The sequence below is a fragment of the Podarcis pityusensis genome (assembly GCF_964106645.2).
Source record: "Podarcis pityusensis genome assembly, chromosome: 5".
NCBI classification, from domain to species: domain Eukaryota; kingdom Metazoa; phylum Chordata; class Lepidosauria; order Squamata; family Lacertidae; genus Podarcis; species Podarcis pityusensis.
In genome coordinates, this window is record NC_138032.1 from 67,344,949 (window position 1) to 67,365,187 (window position 20,239).

At 39.3% G+C, this 20,239-nt stretch overlaps 1 protein-coding gene across 18 annotated transcripts in view; it reads right to left on the reverse strand.

Moving 5' to 3' along the window:
* Nucleotides 1–20,239, reverse strand: part of PCDH15 (protocadherin related 15) — a 648,544-nt gene that overhangs the window by 213,082 nt on the left and 415,223 nt on the right. For 17 of the 18 annotated variants that reach the window (XM_081004527.1, XM_081004539.1, XM_081004528.1 and 14 more), the window contains 2 exons: nt 4,894–5,013; nt 1,095–1,205 (listed from right to left, as the gene is read on the reverse strand). In XM_081004527.1, the coding sequence (XP_080860653.1) occupies nt 1,095–1,205; nt 4,894–5,013 (231 nt within the window). The remainder of the gene's footprint in view (nt 1–1,094; nt 1,206–4,893; nt 5,014–20,239) is intronic. The other variant, XM_081004535.1, reaches the window with a different exon arrangement.

The window sequence follows — 20,239 nt, forward strand, 5'->3', positions numbered from 1 at the left end:
TGATTCTGACACCTCCTCCTCCCCGTCTGCTCCCTTTACCTCTAACCATTAATTGTTGTCCCACCACCATCCCCCAGGCTCTGAGTCTTCTTCCCTTGGAGGTCACCTGGCTAATACCTCCCATGACCCCTCTGCATCCAGCTTGTCCATGGCACACTTGCTTTGACAAAATGTCATTATAACCTCCTAGCAAACCTATGAGGATGACTGCTCAATAAACGAGTTGTCTGGAAGCACCCTCAATGGAATATGGCACAAAAATGGCTGGAATTCAGGACTCCTTTTAAGCGGATTTATAATTATGCAGGTAACTTGCAGAATTCTGCAATGAATGGAAACTTTGCCAGCTCCGGTTGCAAAGACAACATCAATAGTAAAGCTGATTCCAAGTAAAGCTTTCCAGCTGGTATACTCTGTACAATGTAGGCATCACTTTATTTCTCAGCTTGAAATATCTGTTACATAACATGTCAGGAAAATGCTTCACACACACCCCTATTTGATATACACAACTGGAGGTGAAAGAAAAAGCATCTTCAAAAGGTTGCATTTCAGAGCTGAAGGATGCAGTTAAACTGCAGCCATTAAATTAATTTCACAGCAAATTAGTATTGCTAGCTGCAACAGAACACTAAAACTCATTGACACCACAATGCATCATTCTATACCTTCCTAGACTAAAAAGGCTCTATTTTGCAACTGAACACCAACACTTTTATAACCAGTAAATATGTGAAAGATTGTGTTAAATGGCAGCAGAAACATAGGGCTGATTCTCATGCATTCAAGTCATTTGATATCTCATCAACAGATGATGATCACTTGAGGATTGCAAAATAATTTGCTAACTTACAGTAAAATGCAAGGTCTGCTTGCAGCATCTAATCTACAATGGTCCATTCAAATACAATGCTGCAGGAATCAAATGATGGATATTCATGGGGTGAATGCCCTCTTGAATTAAAAAATGTCATGTGCTGATAATGACAATTTAAATGCCCATCAGATACAATATGAAGATACAGTTTCTATTCTCCCTTAAAAACAGTTATATTCGCAATGGACACCAAAAATTGTAAGTCAGTCATACTCACATTGGCTTGGACAATGACAAAATAGCGTGTTTTTTCTTCGTAATTTAGCCTCTCACGCAAAACTACTGCTCCAGACAGTGTAAGAGGAATATCAAAAGTTCGATTTGAAGTCTGCCAAAATTAAATGAAGAAAAGAGAAATATAGGTCACATGGGGGAAAATGATGTAATCAAATTAGGAAGATCCATCAGTGGCAACTGACAACAACACTTCCTTTTCTTCAGTGAGCAATCAGTTCACTTTGCCCTCACATCCTTCCCCATAGACCTAATGAATTTCCACAGAAGAAAGACCCTTGGCATAATGACAGTGTGGAGTCACATTTATTCTAATTAAAGAAAGAAAAAAATGCCACCAAGAAAAAAGAACATATCTTTCAACAATAAAAGCCTAATTAAAACATTTCAGGCTAGAAAATAACAGACGATGATATCCAACTGGATGATGCAAAGAGTAGACCCACTGAAATTAGTAACTGCAAGTCCATTGATTCCGGTGGGTCTACTTTGAATATAACTGACATTGTATATCTCCCAGTTTCTGGTTGAAGCAAAGGAGAGCAAGTGATGTGATGGCAAATGGGACCTAAAACTGACACAACCAACCATGAGGTTCTTGGAGATTTGGAACCTGTTCACATGACCAGGCTGCTTTTGTGTGCTTCTGGTGACTGATGAAACCAAGGCAAATGGGTTGCCTGATTTCTTAATGGGCCCAGAAATACTGTAAAATCAGTAATATTCTTGCTGTAAATTTCCTGTGGTTATGTGGCCCTCACAACTACAATCACCTGTGGTTGGAAGCTTGCATAAATGGACCCAGGGAGGGAAGTTCTCCCCATGCAGATGGGTCCTTGAATGAGGGGCCAGCATGTATCACAACACCTTGTCACACACACTTGTACATAATTTGCACAGAACTGCAGTCTGATGAAATAGAGGTAAAATTCTGGACTTTCCTTTGTTGAAGAATTAACACAAGCTTTTAGGCAAATCAACAGGCCTTCTCCCATGGCTTTATCTTTATTCTTCTTCATGGGGGTGCATTTATACAAAGAGGTAACCATGGGAGGATCTTAGGAATGATTTCTCACCCCACTGTGACATTTCTATGCTTTTAAAAAAACACCATACAAGTGTATAAGCTCAATTGACTTTCGGTGAAGCCGTGAAATGACCACATTGCCCTGCTGAAAGTGCTCACCAGGAGCACAGCACTTTAGTTTGTAATTTGCCTAAAAGGTTGTGCAACCTAAAATCATTACAAGGTATGGTAATTGTGATCAAGTTACTTTTGAGCACTGATACCAGTTAAATTTAAACCAGAATGAATCATTTATATAGCCAAGAATTCCTCGAACTGCTATGTACTGATTCAGATATCTGCAAGTGATGGGAGACTTTACACGATGGAGCATAAGTGTGTGGGGGCACAGAGTGCTACAGATCTAATGTATGTTGTGGACACTCCACCTACAGATATGGAAGCTACTCTGTTTGAAGCTACTTCCTTCACAGCTAAGACAAAAAAGAGTGCCGGTGCCATAATTTGTCTGTTGTGGAGATGTGACCATATCACTTCTTCACCATATCAAGCCTATAACAACGAATAAACATCTGAAGTGAATGTCATTTTTTTCTAAAGACCAAAGATGTTCGGGAGATAGAAGAAATATTGAAAAGCAAGGATTTTTTAAAAGCAAAAAAACAACGACTTGTAAACCTATGTTTGGGCAGATCCACTTTAGCCTGCAGCTGATTTAATTCTCTTTCATTTTAAAATATATTCCATGCACATAGCCTTCACTTTGACCTACTAATATTCTACATATAATAACCTCTTTTTAAACGTAGCAAGGGGAACATTCCATCTCATGAGCCCACATGGGCAGTCTGAAATGGCATACTTTAGCAAGACACGGGCTTACCAACATCATCCGCAGCTTGTGAGAACTACATCCATCTCTTGCTGAATATTAAGCCTTGCATATCAGTATTTTCTCCATCTCCCCCAACACCCTTGGCAAAGTTTCATGGAGAAACACAACACATTGTTTTCCCCATGCTTTTGCCTAATAGTGCAGTAACAGTGAGTGTAATTATTTTAATCCAACAAAAGGTGTGCCAATCATTCTCCTGATCAATTTTCTTGAACACTGATTCTATAACTTTCTAGAATACAAACCGTTCACATCTCAGCTTTTTGTATGATCTCAATCACAATGCAGTCTCTACTATTACCTTGGAATAATAAGCAACCTACAAATGATAGCAATCATTCCTTCTCTTCTCATCAAAATGTACTTATTTTAACCTGAGTTTTATTATTATATTCTTACTGCCACTGATAATTTAGAGCCTTTGCATAGCAATAATAATCCAAACGTGTTTTGTTTTTTTTAAAAAAGCTCATGGTGTCTAAAATGAAGTATTTTAGATATATATCACACGTAAAAAGTTTTCTGTGTATAAAATGGTGTTTATTTCTGCAGTAAAATATTTCCTCCAAAAATGGGCAGTCTAAAATATCATGACACTATTTCAACCTGCCCACTAGGAAACCTTTTTAAAAATCCTATCGACTAAATGCACCTGAATTAAACTTACATAAACTCACTGGTTTGAAATTTTTGTAAGTTAAAAAAGAACAGAAAGCAAAGCCCAGTTTTAAGAATGATATAAAATGCACTGATAAGTAGATGTACTACTATGTTTTATATTTAGTGCTTCAAATGAAAGTGCCATTTTATTAATCCCATAACTCTATGCTACACTTGACCTTTGGCTCATTTAGGACCAGTTCACACAGATCATGTTAAAAGTTCAATCATCACCAGTGGAACTGGGGAGATCACACAGTCCTCCCCTACACAAGTAGATCCTTTAGTGAGTTGGGACCCGAGTGTGTAAAATGCCTACATCAGTGAGCCCCACTCACTGAATCCCACCCCTTGTTCACAGTGGATGGATCATATGAGTGGCCAAGATTCATGACTCTAGTTCACACTAAGCATTCTACATGTGGTGCCCTCCCATGTCATCCTAAAAGTACATTATACATGTGGCATAATGGAGGATAAAGTTCCATACTCATATGCCCTTCTTGGGTCCACACACATAATTGCCTACACAAGTAGTTCCAGTTGCCATGACCTATTTTTCCAGGGAATTGATATGAGCTGAGCATTATGCATTCAGTTGTATTTACACCTTCAGGACTGGTTCTTGAACATCTAGCAGGGGCATAAGTGTGGGAAGAAGCAGCACATGGGATTCTAGAACTCCACCAGCAGAATCAAGGAACGGTTTTTTGTTTTTTTTTTAATGCCTCGTTCTCTCTAAAGAACTTCCACACATTTTTGTCAGGTTTTACTTGTATGCATAATCTGTTCTACATGTGTATGATTAAAACATCTCCCTCTGCCTCCACCAAAAAGAATCACTCTCAAATAGCTTAAAAATTAATAATGCCAAGTTTCTTGAAGAAATGCTTCTGGGCTCATAAATCTATGTGTGATACAAATCCCTTTTCCAAATCCCACATGCAAAGGAAACTCCAGTTCATCCCTCCCCAAGATGCTATCTCCATGACAAATATACCTGTGCCCAGCACCACACACATCAAATCAATCTTGGGTTCAAAGTGCCTTATGAGAAAATGTTACCAAGAAAAAAAAATTCAAAGATTTAAGAAACCTTAACAAGGGCAAATTCTGTTAAAGATAAACTGAGTGGGCTTTTGTATCTTATTTTCGTTCTTCCAACAACACATGTTTACTGAAAATAAGAATTTCACATACTGGGTCGCTGGGATTGTACTGGATGACGTACTCTATCTGTCCATTGGGACCATCATCTATGTCTGTGGCACCATTGTTTCCAGAGAATCCTGTAAAGATGGTAGTTCCAACTGGTGTCAACTGCAACAACAAAAATGATGTGCACACTTAAGAACCCTTGAAAGACAGAAGAAGAAGAAGAAATCCAAGTAATGGTTTCAAGTAAAAATGTAGTTCAATGATGTGCTGGCAATGCTACCCTGTCGGACAATGTTACTGGATGAATGTATAGTGTGCACAAGCATTTCAGCTTGCCAGATGGAACAATCTCCCTCTCCTTTTCCTGCATGCTGTTCTGGAGGTTCTCCTGACCCCAAAGAGCCAATTTTGGAGGAGTGGGGACACAGAAGGGAGGAGAGGGGAAGAAAGCTACACTGTGCAAGCGGAAGTCCTTGCGCAGAGCTTCCACTGATGGGGCTCATTCAGCTAATCCCACCCATTATCCCTAGTCCCAGTTCAATGTTCATTTGAAAAAACAAAAACCCTCAAGAGAAAATAGGGAGGCTAAGGGCACTTCGAGTGCTGATATTTTTAGGTAGGATTCAATCTCATACTGACAAATTCACATTGTGCAATTAGTTGACTGAGAGCTCTTGTGCAACAAACCCATTTCCTCAAAAGTTTTGACCTTTTTTTGCAATTAAGTGACAGGAAAATGCACTGGAAACCGAAGGATGCAACATCATCTGACCTCCCCACAAACAAATAAAATGGGATGTTTGTTAAATAGCCAACACCATCTCATCTCCCTGCAAACAAATCAGGATGAATACTCAATAAACAGGCTGTCTGGAAGTCAATAGGCTTAATCACACACTGCAGTCCATGAATGGTTTGTACTCTAAAATTAAAGAAATACAGGTATGTGAGAGAGTGAGGCTAGTTACAAATGAGGAGAGGCAATTATAAGGCTGCAAAACGCTACTGACTGGTTGAGAAGAGTAGAGGCAAGCAGCACCGTCCAGTGAGAGCTATACTGGCTCAGATGAGCAAGAGGAAATTGCACACCATGGCACTTTATACCATTTCAGGGAACAGTGAAATGCAAAAAATTACACTGCAGGCTTTCACAACACAATCACATCCACACGTACATCAAAGTAACTACCACCGTGTTCAGTGGGGCTCACTCCCCCTGGAAAGTGCATACAGGATTGTAAAGGCAGTCTCATTGTCTTCAACGTCTCTTGTTCACATGCCAGATATCATTTTGAGAGAAATATATGATGTTTTGGTGTTTGTCTGAACAATTTTTAGCACTGTGGAGCTCTACTTCCTACCAAAATTTTAGTCGCTTCCACACTGAAGTTACTGCAAGTTCCAAGGATGAGGGGATGACTTACTAGGCACTTCTAAGACACATGTAAATGCTACTCATGCTGATCCCTGTGCTGTTCAAACTACATGTGTATGGGTTTCGCAACCTCATGGAGCAATGCTATACGATTCCACAGAAGATTATGCTGATCTTCTTTTTTTCCTTCTTTTTCAAGTACTGTTTATCGCTTAACCACCAAGTCACAAGTATTCAATCAGCTCCCATGTATATATTGTATTATAAATTGGGGGGAGGGGAAGATTCCCCCAAAATATCTGGATTCAGTAAAGGATTAGAATCTAAGGAAACCCCTAAATTCCTGGGTCTAGTAGGGGTTGGAGTTTAAACCAATTTTTCCATGTCCAGGAAACCACCTGGCAGAAGAACCATCAAAAGGTAACCACTGGAATGGCTCACCCATTAACCCACTAAGAAGGCCAAAAATGATGACGTACGCAAACAGGAAATAAGTGTCACTTTTGCAAGCCAGGGAAGATAGGCAAGAACACAAGGTGGGCAGTCTGTTTTATGCTTCAGAGGTTGGAAATGTGTGGTGTCTCTTAGAATCTAAGGCTGCAGCAATGGAAGGAACAGGACCCTCTTGGGATATAAATACTCTGCACTCTCTCCATCTAGACACAGGTTGCATATATGTGTAAATAAACCATATACGATAAAGACACCACAGACTCTGCTGTGCCTCACTGTTCCAAAAGGAAACAAAGATCCTGTTAAGCATGCCTGGTATCTCAGACCGCTCAGAGATTGGAGTGGCATGTAGCGCTATGCTTATTCAGAACTATGGTCATTAGAACATTAACAAGACTTCATCATTCTGTAGGCGTTTGCCAGATATAAACATTCTAAAATTGATTTCAAAATTCTACCACTGAAATTCAATTGCCCATACTCTCTCATATTCCATTTTTTTCAAAATCTGCAATTTTTCAAACTTATTGAAATATCAAGCCCACACTTTAATGATAGTACCATTCCTACATCAAAAATCTGTTTCATCTCCGTCACACAACATACACTTGTGAGAATAGTTTTTACAACTCCCAGAAGCAAAACATGACACCCTGTCTTCTGATGGGAACGACTGCTGGTTCTTACTTCACTAGTGTAGCCCTGCAGGAGTTATCTAGAGCATTACGGAACAACTCTTGATATTCTAGAAATATGTTCTTCAGAAAATGAATGGCAAAGCTTAGTATCAATCAGAACCATTTGGTGAAGAAGTCCAAAGAACACTGGAATATAGGAAGATGCATTATACTGATTCAGATCATTGGCCATCCAGCTTACTACTGTCTATATTATTATTATTATTATTATTATTATTATTATTACCACCACCACCACCAATACTACCCAGCAGCAGCTCTCCACGATTTCAGATAGTGGGGTTTTTTTTTACCACTGGGGTAAAGTTCTCCCCAAGGGTCAAACTTTACATGGTTGCATTTAAACAATAAATGCCCTTATAAAAAGTACCACAAAAACATGAATAGGACCAGGACCAAAGTGAGCAGAGAGGGCTTTAGCTCTTTAGACCTTGCTGACATCCTGTTGCCCATTGGCAACAATGGGAGCTTCCCTCAGGTGGTGGAGGGCAGGGTTGGTACTTCGATCCTGGCCGAGGGGAAAGGAAGTGCCAATGTTCACAACTCACCAAAATGCTGACCTGAATGTGTGTCAATGAAATGAATGGGGACTGCACAAGAGCACCATAGTGTTTTTCCTGGATGGCCTCTCTATTAATCAAGAGATTTTAGTTATATTGCATCTCTTCTGTTACCATGGACTTCAGGGTGACCTGGATTAATAATTTTAATTAATATGGTATTAGTTAAAAACAGTAAATTACTGTACCATATGGAAAGCATGTTGTGTGCCAATACAGCAATTAATCAAATTCGTGGGTAGAGAGAAAAGATACATGGCTTAGATTTATTTTTATTTAAATTATAAATGGCTCACTGAAGACTATAAAAATATAACTGATTGCAACAACCCACAGCAACATGTACACATATTTTTCAAATGCTTTTTTCCATTTATCACACTTCTTGGATTTTTTTTTTTAAGTAGTTTGTATTTTTACTGATTTTGTTTCAAAGGGGATTAAACAACCACACACCCCACAAAAAATGTATCTGGCAGATACAATTATGAAATAATTGCCTGTATATGAGAGCCAGGATGGCAGAGCTGTTAGGCTGTTTGCACTTGGAAGACTTGGATTCAAATGCTGGCTTGTTTGGGCCATGAAGCTTATTGGATTACTTAACTCAGTCACACTCTGTCTCAGTTTAAAAACACCCACACAAAAATCACTAAAAAACCTCCCATATTTATGGAGGATGCTATACTGCTATGATTTTGAAAGCTGATATTGTTCCTTGGACAAGTTATGCTCCCAACCACTATTGTCAGAACAAACAAAAATATAGCTTAATAACAGAATCAGTTTTATTGCAGAGAGCCTTTCAGAGATATATGAATATGATGTGTGGCTTATTTTTCAAGAATCTAGTAGTCATTGCTTACACTTAGAGAATATTTTATTAGAGAATGTTATTTGCTTGCCACTGGCCTTTGGCAGAAGGAAAAAATGCACACTATCTGTTTTGGGTAAACAGAACACAGAGAGACAAGTTGACTGTGCCCCTCCCCATTTCTAAGTAATTGCTTTCATAATTTTCTCCCCATGGCAGTAAATATTGTATGATCAGTACACAAAACTCCTTGGTTTAAATATTGGATGCAGGAGAGTGTCAGAAGGATTTTAGATACTGATGTCAGTTGAAGATAAAAATACCAGATCTGCAAAAATGGATAATTCTTTATTTTACTATGAAGGACTATTGGTCGATATAGTCTTGAATTCTGGATCCTATGGAAATCAGGCAAATATTGGAACAAGGTTTACCAAAAGGCTCCTTACCAGATAGATAACCATGCTGCTTGGATTTTGTTTTTTGTATCAAAACAGCGCCCTTCTGAATGGCAGAAACTTGCTGCTAAGAGTAGATCAGGGATTAGAGAATCTGAAATTCAAGGGGCAAATATGGCCCTCCAGGCTTCTCTATTTGGTTCTTGGGACTCTTGCTATGCCACACCCATTCTCCCACAGGCCACACCCCTCATTTGCCCTGCTTCACACACCTGAAGCCCTTTTGACTGATTGTGTGCATGTCTGTGTGTTTGCATTTCCTTCTTAACTCTATTTTTCAGTTTCTAAAAATGCATATAGCAAACAATCGCCATTATACTGCTACTCCAATAAGCATTCCATGTATATACAATGCAAATAATACAATCAAACTTTAGGTAAGTTTGTCAGTAGCTTAAAATCACTTACATCAGTTAGATTATTTTGTAGGGTTGCCATACATCTGGAATTTCCTGGACATAGCCAGGATTCAGTCGCAGCAAAGAGCGTCTGGGTGGAATTTGCTGAAATGGGAAAATCCGGACATATGGCAACCCATGCAGGAAGTGTAGATTTTGGCGAATTCCCTTAAGAATAGATCAAAAATGCATTTTTAAAAAGAGATCTTATAAAAGAAGCTCAACAACTTCTGTGTTCAGATTTTCACTTTTTGAAATATGGCAACCCTAGGTTTTTTTGTGTTCTTCAACTATGAAAATATGGTAGACATACCTGGAGACAGGGAAGGATTTCAGTACAATGAAAAATTTGGAGCAAACCTATCCAGTCTGCATCTGACATATCATGTCCAGAACAGAATGTAGACATGTGGATTGGATCATGTGTCTACAGACCTTTCCAGAACACAACTAGCTATGCTTTAAATTTGTATGAAGTGGGCTTTCTTTCTTTCTTTCTTTCTTTCTTTCTTTCCTGCCTTCTAGCTGCTTGCAATGTCTTTTTCTCTGTACGATTACCTGAGAAGGTGTAATATATCATAACGTACCAATGTGTCCAGGAGCTTTTTGCTCCAAGTTTTCAACTCCACCTACAAAGTCCCTGGTAGTCATATACTGTACAGGGAAGGGAAGGGAAGGGACATGCAACAATGGACTGTCACTTCCAGGGCGTAGTTACTCAGACATTTTCAACAGGTTCTTTTATGTAAAAGAAAAGAAGTATGATGTAACCTCTTTTGGACCTCATAAATGTTCATTCAAAAGCTGTTCATTTCAAACCCGTTGAAAACATGTGGATTTCTAAAGCGTTTTAAATGATTTTTTCTTTAAAAATATCCACCCAGACATGGGATGGAATAGATTCACCAGTCTACTTGTGTTCAAGGGACCCATGCCTGATCAAGCCCATTTCATCCATCGACTTTGGCTCTTGCTCACCCATAGCTGGAATACAGTCCCTCCCTCCACCAGGGACTGAAAAAAAGTTATACCATCCGGGAGGAAACTATAAATGTAAAAGACTGACATTCTAAAGAGGAGCAGCCTCTTTCTACCCTGGAGGTGATAAGTCCTCACACAAGCCCCAAAGAAGCACAGATGGCAAAATTAGGATGGCTTAGATGAAAATGGACAGATAAAACCAGCAGAGCACAGATGTGATGCTTGCAGAAATAAGAATGAACCTGTTTCAGTAGTTATGGGGGCATCCAACTAATTTCCCCCCTCAAAGATGCACTTCAAGTTTCAGGGCAAGTTTGATTTCCAGCACTCAAAACAAAATATTTGGTTTTTCTTGGAAAATACAGTTTTACACATGTCACACCTATGTCTATCACCTCCAACAATACAGAACCTACAGTCTATTGTTTTTATTCCCATCATTTAAAAAGCTCTTCATAGAACTGTGATTTTGTTGAAGAATGTGATGCAGAAGCAATGAAACGGCTTTCCTACAATTGTGGTTTGAAACATTCAGTAAGCTTGTTCATGCCCATGCTTGTGATCTTTCGTCATTCAGTTACCAGCATATGCTGACCTTCAACCAAATGCCATGAAAGCACTCCACTGAAAAGTATAGTGTTTGACTTAACAGTACATCCAGTGATAATGAATATTCTGTTTGTGGTAGTGCTATAACAATGGTGCATTTATTCATGAAGGTCATTGCTTGATCAATGAGAAATGGTGTAAGGTAAGTCATCACAGTATGTCTCAATAACAGGTGGCATTTTCAGAATGCTGATTTGAGGTAGCAGTCTTCCCTTACTTAATTCAAAATGTTTAAAACATCTTTTTTTAAAAAAAAAAACCTCTCCTCAAGGTTATAAAAATATGAGTGTTGGTGCAATCAGAAATTTAATCATGGCAACCAGCAGCAAAGGGTATGCAGTGAATGGAAAGCATCCAAAATGAACCCCAAGACAAGAGAGAACCTATGTCAAGATGCTGAAAAAATATAGATTTTATTCTCAAAGCAGTCCAGTGTGTTTCAGGCAATGCTTGTTTAAAAGACTTCTGTGGATCAGGAAGCAAGAAAGCAAAGCCCTGCTGGCTACTAGAAAGAGTGTGGGCTACCAAGCACAGCCAATCTTTGTAGAAGTCTGATTGTCTGAATCAGGAAATGTACAGCATGAATAGCTTTCAACCCCCACCTCCTTTTCACATGGGCAAGTCTCAATTAAAATATACCTTCTTGCCATCTACATTATGTGAATCTGTGTGCTTCATTGAGTCCTGTGATACTCCCTGAGAAATGAAATAATTCAAAGCACTTTTAAATCACATTTAAATCACATTGCTTCCCCCAAAGAATCCCAGATTTGCCCCCTCACAGAGCTACAATTCCCAGCATACTTAACAAACCACAGTTCCTGGGATTCTTTGGGCAAAGTCACGTGCTTTAAATGAATAATGGGCATCTAGCTAGCCTGTGGAACACACAGCCAAGGGATTAGTGTTGAGACCCAAACTGTAGATAAAGACACTTCAAATAATAATTTAGAGGCTGCAGTAAAGGGTAGGAAGTTTGCATTTCCAAAACCCAACAAAACACATCCTATGTGTGCATTAAGTAGGCATTTCCTCTTATGGCCTTTTAGGACATGAGAAAAGCCGCCTCCCTCTTTCTCTGGAACAAATGCACAAGAAGGCTTGGCAGCAATGAGTTATATAGTTAGTGCCATCAAGATGACAGAACTGGAAAGGTTAAATATTCTTCCAGGAACTGTCAGGTGTGATAGTAGTAAGTAATTTACCAGTCCCATCTATAATATTCTGAGGGACCAGAGAAGGCCTTTAACTGCAAACCTACCACCAAGGGAAAAAGAAAATTGCTAGGTGGACAAACTAAAGTTGTACAATAGCACTCTCTTTAAGTGCATGTTAGAAAATCACATCATCAGTATGAGGGGAGGGGGAAATTGCACCAGAGGCATCCAAGGAAGAGACTGCTCATCAGCTATAGGTTAGCAAAATTTTGTCTGTTGGAATCTTCCATATAATATGTCAGCTCTTCTGAAGCCTAGTTACCTTGTTAATTAGTAAAAATTACTGAATGATATCAGTTAAAACAAAACCTTAGTACCAATGCAGACCCTCCAAGTGTCCTTATTTTCCAGGGACATCCCTGATTTAGAGAAGCTGTCCTGGTTAATGATTTGATTCCAGAATGTCTTGCTTCTCCTTAGGACATCCCTCTTTTCATTGGAGAAATGTTGGAGGCTATGGAGATGAAATGTTGGAGGGTATGCAGTTATCCAACTCCCGAGCTGTCTGAAGGCAATCCTATACGGGGAAGGGTTTTTTTAATGTTTAATGTTTTATTATGTTTTTATATTTGTTGGAAGCTGCCGAGGCAACCCAGGAAGATGCATGGGCTATAAATGGTAATATTTTCATTATGGAATGGGGTGTCCCTATTTTCACCGGAGAAATGTTGAAGGGTATACCAATGTGTCTTCCTGAAATGCTAGTATAACACTGGTGTGCTGGTATGATTGCTAGCACTGCCTTCTCTAAGCAATGATTTATTAGCTAGACAAGTTTTTTAAAGTGTTCAGCCCTTATGCCCCTCATTTTCGGTAGTACAGTTTTCAGGGACTGAAAATATGCATCAAGGCTACATTCCTTAAGCCTATTACCCTGTAGCAGTCTCATTTAGGCTAAGCTGTTTTCTTAGACTTTTTCTAAAACCCACATGAAATTATATAGCCCTTCTGTGAAACCAAATAAAAAACTTTGAACAGGGAGATCTCTTGAAGCTCTACAGCCCAAATCATGCCAGCAGCTGCTGGTGTGACTGCCCACAAGAAATGGGAAAGGGACATAACTACATAGATGAGCAACTGCTTTTCTTGCAAGAGTTCCCAAGTTCGTTCCTGTCTGAAACCTGGAAGAGCTGGATGTCATATATGAAGCTGGAAAGGGCAAATCCTGCCACATTCACTTCATAAGGCTGTATATGGGGCTGTCTTTGAATAACCTTCAGAACCTTGCATTGGTCTAAAACGTGACAGCAAAGAGACTTCCGGGGGCGGCGCGAACGGCAATGGCGGTCCTCTTCTGAACGGGAGAGGAGGCTCCGCAGGCAACGGGTCGTCCGCTACGGCGAAGCGGAGACCCATTCTGGAAAACCCCAGGCGGCAAGAGCCTGGGGTCTTGAGGCTCGGTGGGCGCCTTGAGCGACCTTCCAAGCGCAGAAGGAACCCCGTAAGGGGCTCCGGAGCGCGGAGGGGGGTTGCGGCGCTGAGAGCTGCTTCACAGCCTGAGGAGCGAAGCCGCGCTGCTACTGTCGGTGAGCGCTGATCCCTTTTCCTGCTAAATTACGGATTCGGACGAAAAGCAACTAACTCGTGAGTAAAAGACTGAGTCACTCGAAATTAGAGACTTTAAAGGGAAAATTTAAATTGGCTTGAACTTGGCTGAAAGCGGAGAGACGTGGAAGCAGGAAGTCCGTCTTCCGCAGCCATTGAACTTGAAAAAAGCAATCAGCTGGAGGAGTGGAGGCTGAAAGAGAGATCCTAAGTTTTACAGATCTAAGCATCTATTGAACTTGCATCTTAAAGTAAAGACTTTAAGCTAAAGATTTGGGATTTTTACTTGCACTTGACTTTCCTCCCTTTATTGGATTACAAATTAGAAGGTGAAACCCAGAGTCAGGAGCTGCCTGAGCACTAAGGGAGCTGTCAGTACTGCAGATTTGGATACTGTATATTGGAACTTGAAACAATCTGAGGGTATTGAGACCTTTTAAATTTGAAACATTCTTTTTGGAGATAAATAAGCACTGTCTGTAACAAAGTGACCATTTATAAACTCTGCTAAACATTTGTATTTGAAGGTTCTTGGACATTAAATCAGACTCTGAAAGACATTTTAAGCTCCCTCTAGAGGATTGGATTAAAACAGTGACTTTACATGCACATTTTACTTTCGATTCCCTTGTTGTCTGCTTGCTCTGGACCTTTCCATTCCCATGGGAATAACTCAGTGTGACCTTGACTGACAGATAATGTTGGAATGAGTGGCACAAGAAAAAGAGGGAGAGCTAAACAAACAACTTTAACAACTCTAACCTCAGCCTCACAGACACGTAGATCATCTGTACCTACTTTGCCCTCAGAAGTGGAGGGAGAGGGCGAAGCAGAGCAGTTACAATTGGAAGATATGGCCTCAGGAGCATCCGTTTCTGTTCTAGACAAAATTTTTGAAAAATTGGAAGCTTTGGACAAGAAAGTAGATGCGCAATCAGCAAAGATTGACAAAAACACAGAATGTCTAAATAAATTAACTACACAAGTGGTACAGAATGCACAAGCAATTGGACAGTTAACGGAGGCCTCAGCAGAAAATCGGAAATTGACTGAGGACACCAGACAAAAATTAGAAAATTTAGAGCAAGAGGTAAGACCACTCACTAAACAAGTTGGGGAACATCAGATTTATCTCTCCATGATAGAACTGCGAAATCGTGAGAATAACTTGAGGATTAGATCACTACAAGAGGCAGAAGAAGGACATCTAACTGAGTTTTTGACCAAAGAAATCTCCAAGTTCTGGAATTTGGAAGAAAAGGACTTTAAAATCGTGTCAGCTTTCAGACCTGGAAGATTCATAAAGAAGGAGAGGCCCAGAGACTGTTTGATAACATTGAGATCAAAGGAGGAAAGGGATAAGATCTTGGGACTACATTTTGTAAAATCACTGGAGGTTTTGGATAGAAGAATTGAAATCTATAAAGATATCCCAAGACTACTGCTGGATCTTAGAGCCGCCTATTCTGAACTTGCTAAACTACTAAGGAGCAACGCAATTCCATTCAGGTGGGAATTTCCCCAAGGAATATCTTTTACCTTTAGAGGGAGAAAGGTTAAAGTAAGAACACTGGAAGAGAGAGACAAATTCCTATCTACACACGGAGAGGACCTTCAAAAAGGAATTGAACTACCTTCTGGGCCTGAGGCAACGCCAGTACCAACATCAGCACCTGTGGAACCTGAAGATCCTGAGAACAAGATACCACCCCTTGAAAAATAACCAGATAGTTCAGGATGTCTCTGCAACTGTTGAGCTGGAATATTAATGGTTGTAACATTCCGGAAAAAAGGAAGAAAATATTTCATATATTAAAAAAAGAACAATTGGACATTATTTGTTTACAAGAAACACATGTGACGAGGCTCCACAGAAAAGTGTTAATAAATAAAAGATTGGGCCAGGAATTTGTATCGTCGGACAAAGTTAAGAAGAGAGGCGTGGTGATATATGCAAAAGAGAGCCTGTCACCTAAATTCCTATTTAAAGATGAACATGGAAGAATTTTGGCTATTGAGATACAATATCAAGGAGAGAAACTGCTGATATTAGGAATCTATGCACCTAATGAAGGGAAATCGGAATTTTACAAGAAGTTGCAGGAGACAATGCTGGACTATCTAGACTACAACAACATCATAATGATGGGAGATATGAATGGGGTCGTATCAACTAACATGGACAAGTCACAAAGTCAAAATGTTACAAAAGACGGCAGACTACCTAAAACCTTTTTTGAAATGACTGACAATATGGATTTGATTGACATTTGGAGGACAAAGAACCCACTAGGAAGAGAGGGAACATTCTTTTCTGAAGCCCAACTGACCTGGACAAGAATCGACCAAATATGGATTTCTAGAGGCCTGGCACCTAAGGTCAGAAAAGTGGAAATCTGCCCAAAGACCTGTTCCGACCATAATGCAGTAAAGATGGATATGACACTATTACCAACTGGATCCTTTAGATGGAAGATGAATGACAATTTGTTTAGAGATCAGGAAATTACCAAGAAGGCCCAAAAAGTTTTGAAGGACTACTTTGAGATAAACATGAATAATATGGTGGAAAAAAGAATAATCTGGGACGCAAGCAAAGCTGTAATGAGGGGATTCTTGATACAACAGAATGCAGTAAAGAAAAGAACACAAAATGAGAAAAAAGATAAGATCCTGGATAAAATAAAAGAATTAGAGAAGAAATTAAGAGTGAATCCGAAGTCACAGCCAACTCTGAGAGAAATTAAACTTTATCAAACACAATATTCTAAGTTGATAAATCAGGAAATTGAATGGAAGGTTAAATTAATGAAACAAAAAATGTTCGAGTCGGCGAATAAATGTGGAAAACTGCTAGCTTGGCAGTTGAAGAGAAGACAAAGATTAAATACTGTTACAAATTTAGAGGTTGATGGAAAAAACATTCAGAATCCAGTGGATATCAGAAAGTGCTTCCAGAGATATTTCAAAAAATTATACACCCAAGGGCCGCAAGACGATGTTGAGATTAAACAATTTTTGGCAAAAAACGGACTATCTAAATTGTCACAAGAAAATAGGACAATCCTGAACTCTAAAATAACACGACAGGAGATCGAACAAGCCATCCAGAACATGCAACTTGGCAAATCTCCAGGACCAGATGGGCTGACCTCCAAGTACTATAAGACATTAAAAGACTATTTGATACAACCTTTGATGGAGGTCAGCAATGAAATTATGGAGGGGAAGAGGGCACCGGAGTCTTGGAAGGAAGCGTTTATCACATTAATACCAAAGTCGGAAGCTGAAAAGACACAACTTAAGAACTACCGTCCCATCTCTCTTTTAAATGTGGATTACAAAATATTTGCAGACATTTTGGCAAATAGATTTAAAAAAGTTTTAAATGAAGTAATTCATAAGGACCAGGCTGGCTTTCTCCCAGGTAGACATCTGTTTGCTAATACAAGGAACATTATTGACATTTTGGAACTTTTGCAAACAGATATAAATACAAAAGCAGTTTTAATTTTTATAGACGCGGAGAAGGCCTTTGACAATATCTCCTGGAAATTTATGATGGGAAATTTAAAAGAGATGGGAGTGGGACGGGGTTTTGAGAATGGGATTGAGGCGATATATTCAGAACAGAAAGCTAAACTGATAGTTAATAATGTGGTTACAGAAGAGTTTAAAATTGAAAAAGGGACACGACAAGGTTGCCCTATTTCCCCTTTGTTATTCATTTCGGTTCTGGAAGTGCTATTGAACATGATTAGAGGGGATCGGTTGGTGGAAGGAATTCAGGTCGGTCTGAAACAATATAAATTAAAAGCTTTCGCAGATGACCTGGTTTTGACCTTGCAGAAGCCAGAGCCCAGTACGAAAAGAGTATTACAACTGATTAATGACTTTGGTCGGGTGGCTGGATTTAAACTAAATAAACAGAAAACTAAGGTTTTGGGGAAAAATTTGACTGATACAGAGTCAGAACGGTTTCAGAATGAGACGGAACTTAATGTGGTTAAAAAAGTAAAATACCTAGGGGTAAACATAACAGTAAAAAATCTAAGTCTATTTAAGGACAATTATGAAAAATGCTGGACAGAAATTAAGAGAGACTTAGATAGTTGGTCAAAATTGAAACTTTCTTTGTTAGGCCGAATTGCTGCTATCAAGATGAATGTATTGCCAAGGATGTTGTTTTTATTTCAAACACTTCAGGTTTTGGACAAAACGGAGTGCTTTCAGAAGTGGCAGAGAGATATTTCTAAGTTTGTCTGGCAGGGCAAAAAGCCCAGAATTAAGTTTAAGATATTAACCGATGCAAAACAAAGAGGGGGCTTTGCCCTGCCAGACTTAAAGTTGTACTATGAAGCCGCAGCGTTCTGCTGGCTAAAAGACTGGCTACTTCTTGAAGACACTGATGTGTTAGATTTGGAAGGGTTTAACAATGCCTTTGGATGGCATGCATATTTATGGTATGACAAGGTTAAAGCAAATAAGGCCTTTAAGAACCATGTTGTCAGAAAATCATTGTTTAATGTCTGGACAAAATATAAAGACTTGCTGGAAAATAAAACACCAAGGTGGCTTTCACCTTTGGAAGCCAAGGCCCGAAAAAGACCCAATATGGAGGCTAAATGGCCAAAATATTGGGAAATACTAGAAAAGGATGGAGACAATTGGAAATTGCAGAGTTTGGAGAAAATGAAAGACAAAGTGCGAGATTGGTTACATTACGCTCAGATTAAAGAAGTTTTTAAAAATGATAAGAAACTAGGGTTCCAGGTGGAGAAATCGAAATTAGAAACAGAATTGCTAGAACCAAAGATTAAGGTACTTTCAAGGATGTATAACTTGCTGTTGAAATGGAATACACAAGACGAAACGGTTAAATCGGCTATGATAAGGTGGGCACAGGACATTGGGCATAATATCATGTTTGAGGACTGGGAGAGGTTGTGGAGTAATGGATTGAAATTTACTGCATGTAACGCTCTGAAAGAAAATGTAATGAAAATGATTTATAGATGGTATATGACCCCAGTCAAACTTGCCAAAATTTACCACCTGTCTGATAATAAGTGTTGGAAATGCAAAGAGTGCGAGGGAACGTTCTTCCACCTCTGGTGGACTTGCCCTAAAGTGAAGGCGTTCTGGGAAATGATTTATAATGAACTGAAAAAGGTATTTAAATATACCTTCACTAAGAAACCAGAGGCTTTCCTTTTGGGTATTGTCGGCCAAGGGGTGGCAAAGAAGGACCAGACATTTTTTATGTACGCAACAACAGCAGCAAGGATACTTCTTGCAAAACATTGGAAAACTCAAGACCTACCCACACTGGAAGAATGGCAGATACAACTGATAGACTACATGGAACTGGCTGAAATGACCGGCAGAATCCGTGACCTGGGAGAAGAGAGGATTGAGGAGGACTGGAAGAAATTTAAGAACTATTTACAAAAGTATTGTAATCTGAGTGAATGCTAAATAAGATGCTAGATCAAAACAACTGAGCACCACTAAATTTAGAAGTTTTTAAGAAAATAAGTAAGATTGTGAAATTTAGCTCCTTCTGAGAATTATAAGATTATGAAATATAGAAGGGATATAAGAATTTAAATAAGATGATAAATTGCTGACCAAATGTTACAACGATGAAGGTGGGAGCGGGAGATGTGAGGAAGTCCAAAGAAAATGTGAAAATATGTTAAGATCAATGTTATATTGCTTATTATGTTTATTTTTATTGTAAAACCTAATAAATTGCTTTAAAAAAAAACAAAAAAACGTGACAGCAAAGTTGCTCACGGGACCATCACATTTGCTGGTGAAAGCATATTGCTTACATTTCAGAACAGGTGCTCTTGTTTAGTAAAACATTTCTGAGACTGATTCAAAGGGCTGATCACCACCCATAAAGCCCGGCACAGTCCAAATCCTGGAAATCTTAAGGAATACCTGCTTCCTAAGACCCAGCGAAGAGGCCCTTCTCTGTGTGACAAAATGGGATGAAGCAAGAGTGGCTGCAAAGTGTTAGAGGGCCTTTTTGGGCCACCACTGACCACTGAGGCTTCATCTGGAACCTTCATTTTTTAGATGTTATTAGTTGGTTAAGACAGCTTTGTTTAGGCAGGCCCTCATGTAATTTTATACTACTCTGATGTTTTAACTAGCTGCCATTTTGCCTCTTTAGTGTTTTGTCTTAACTTCCTGGAGCTTTAATTATTTTTATTTACCGTATTTTTCGCTCTATAACACGCACCTGACCATAACACGCACATCGTTTTTA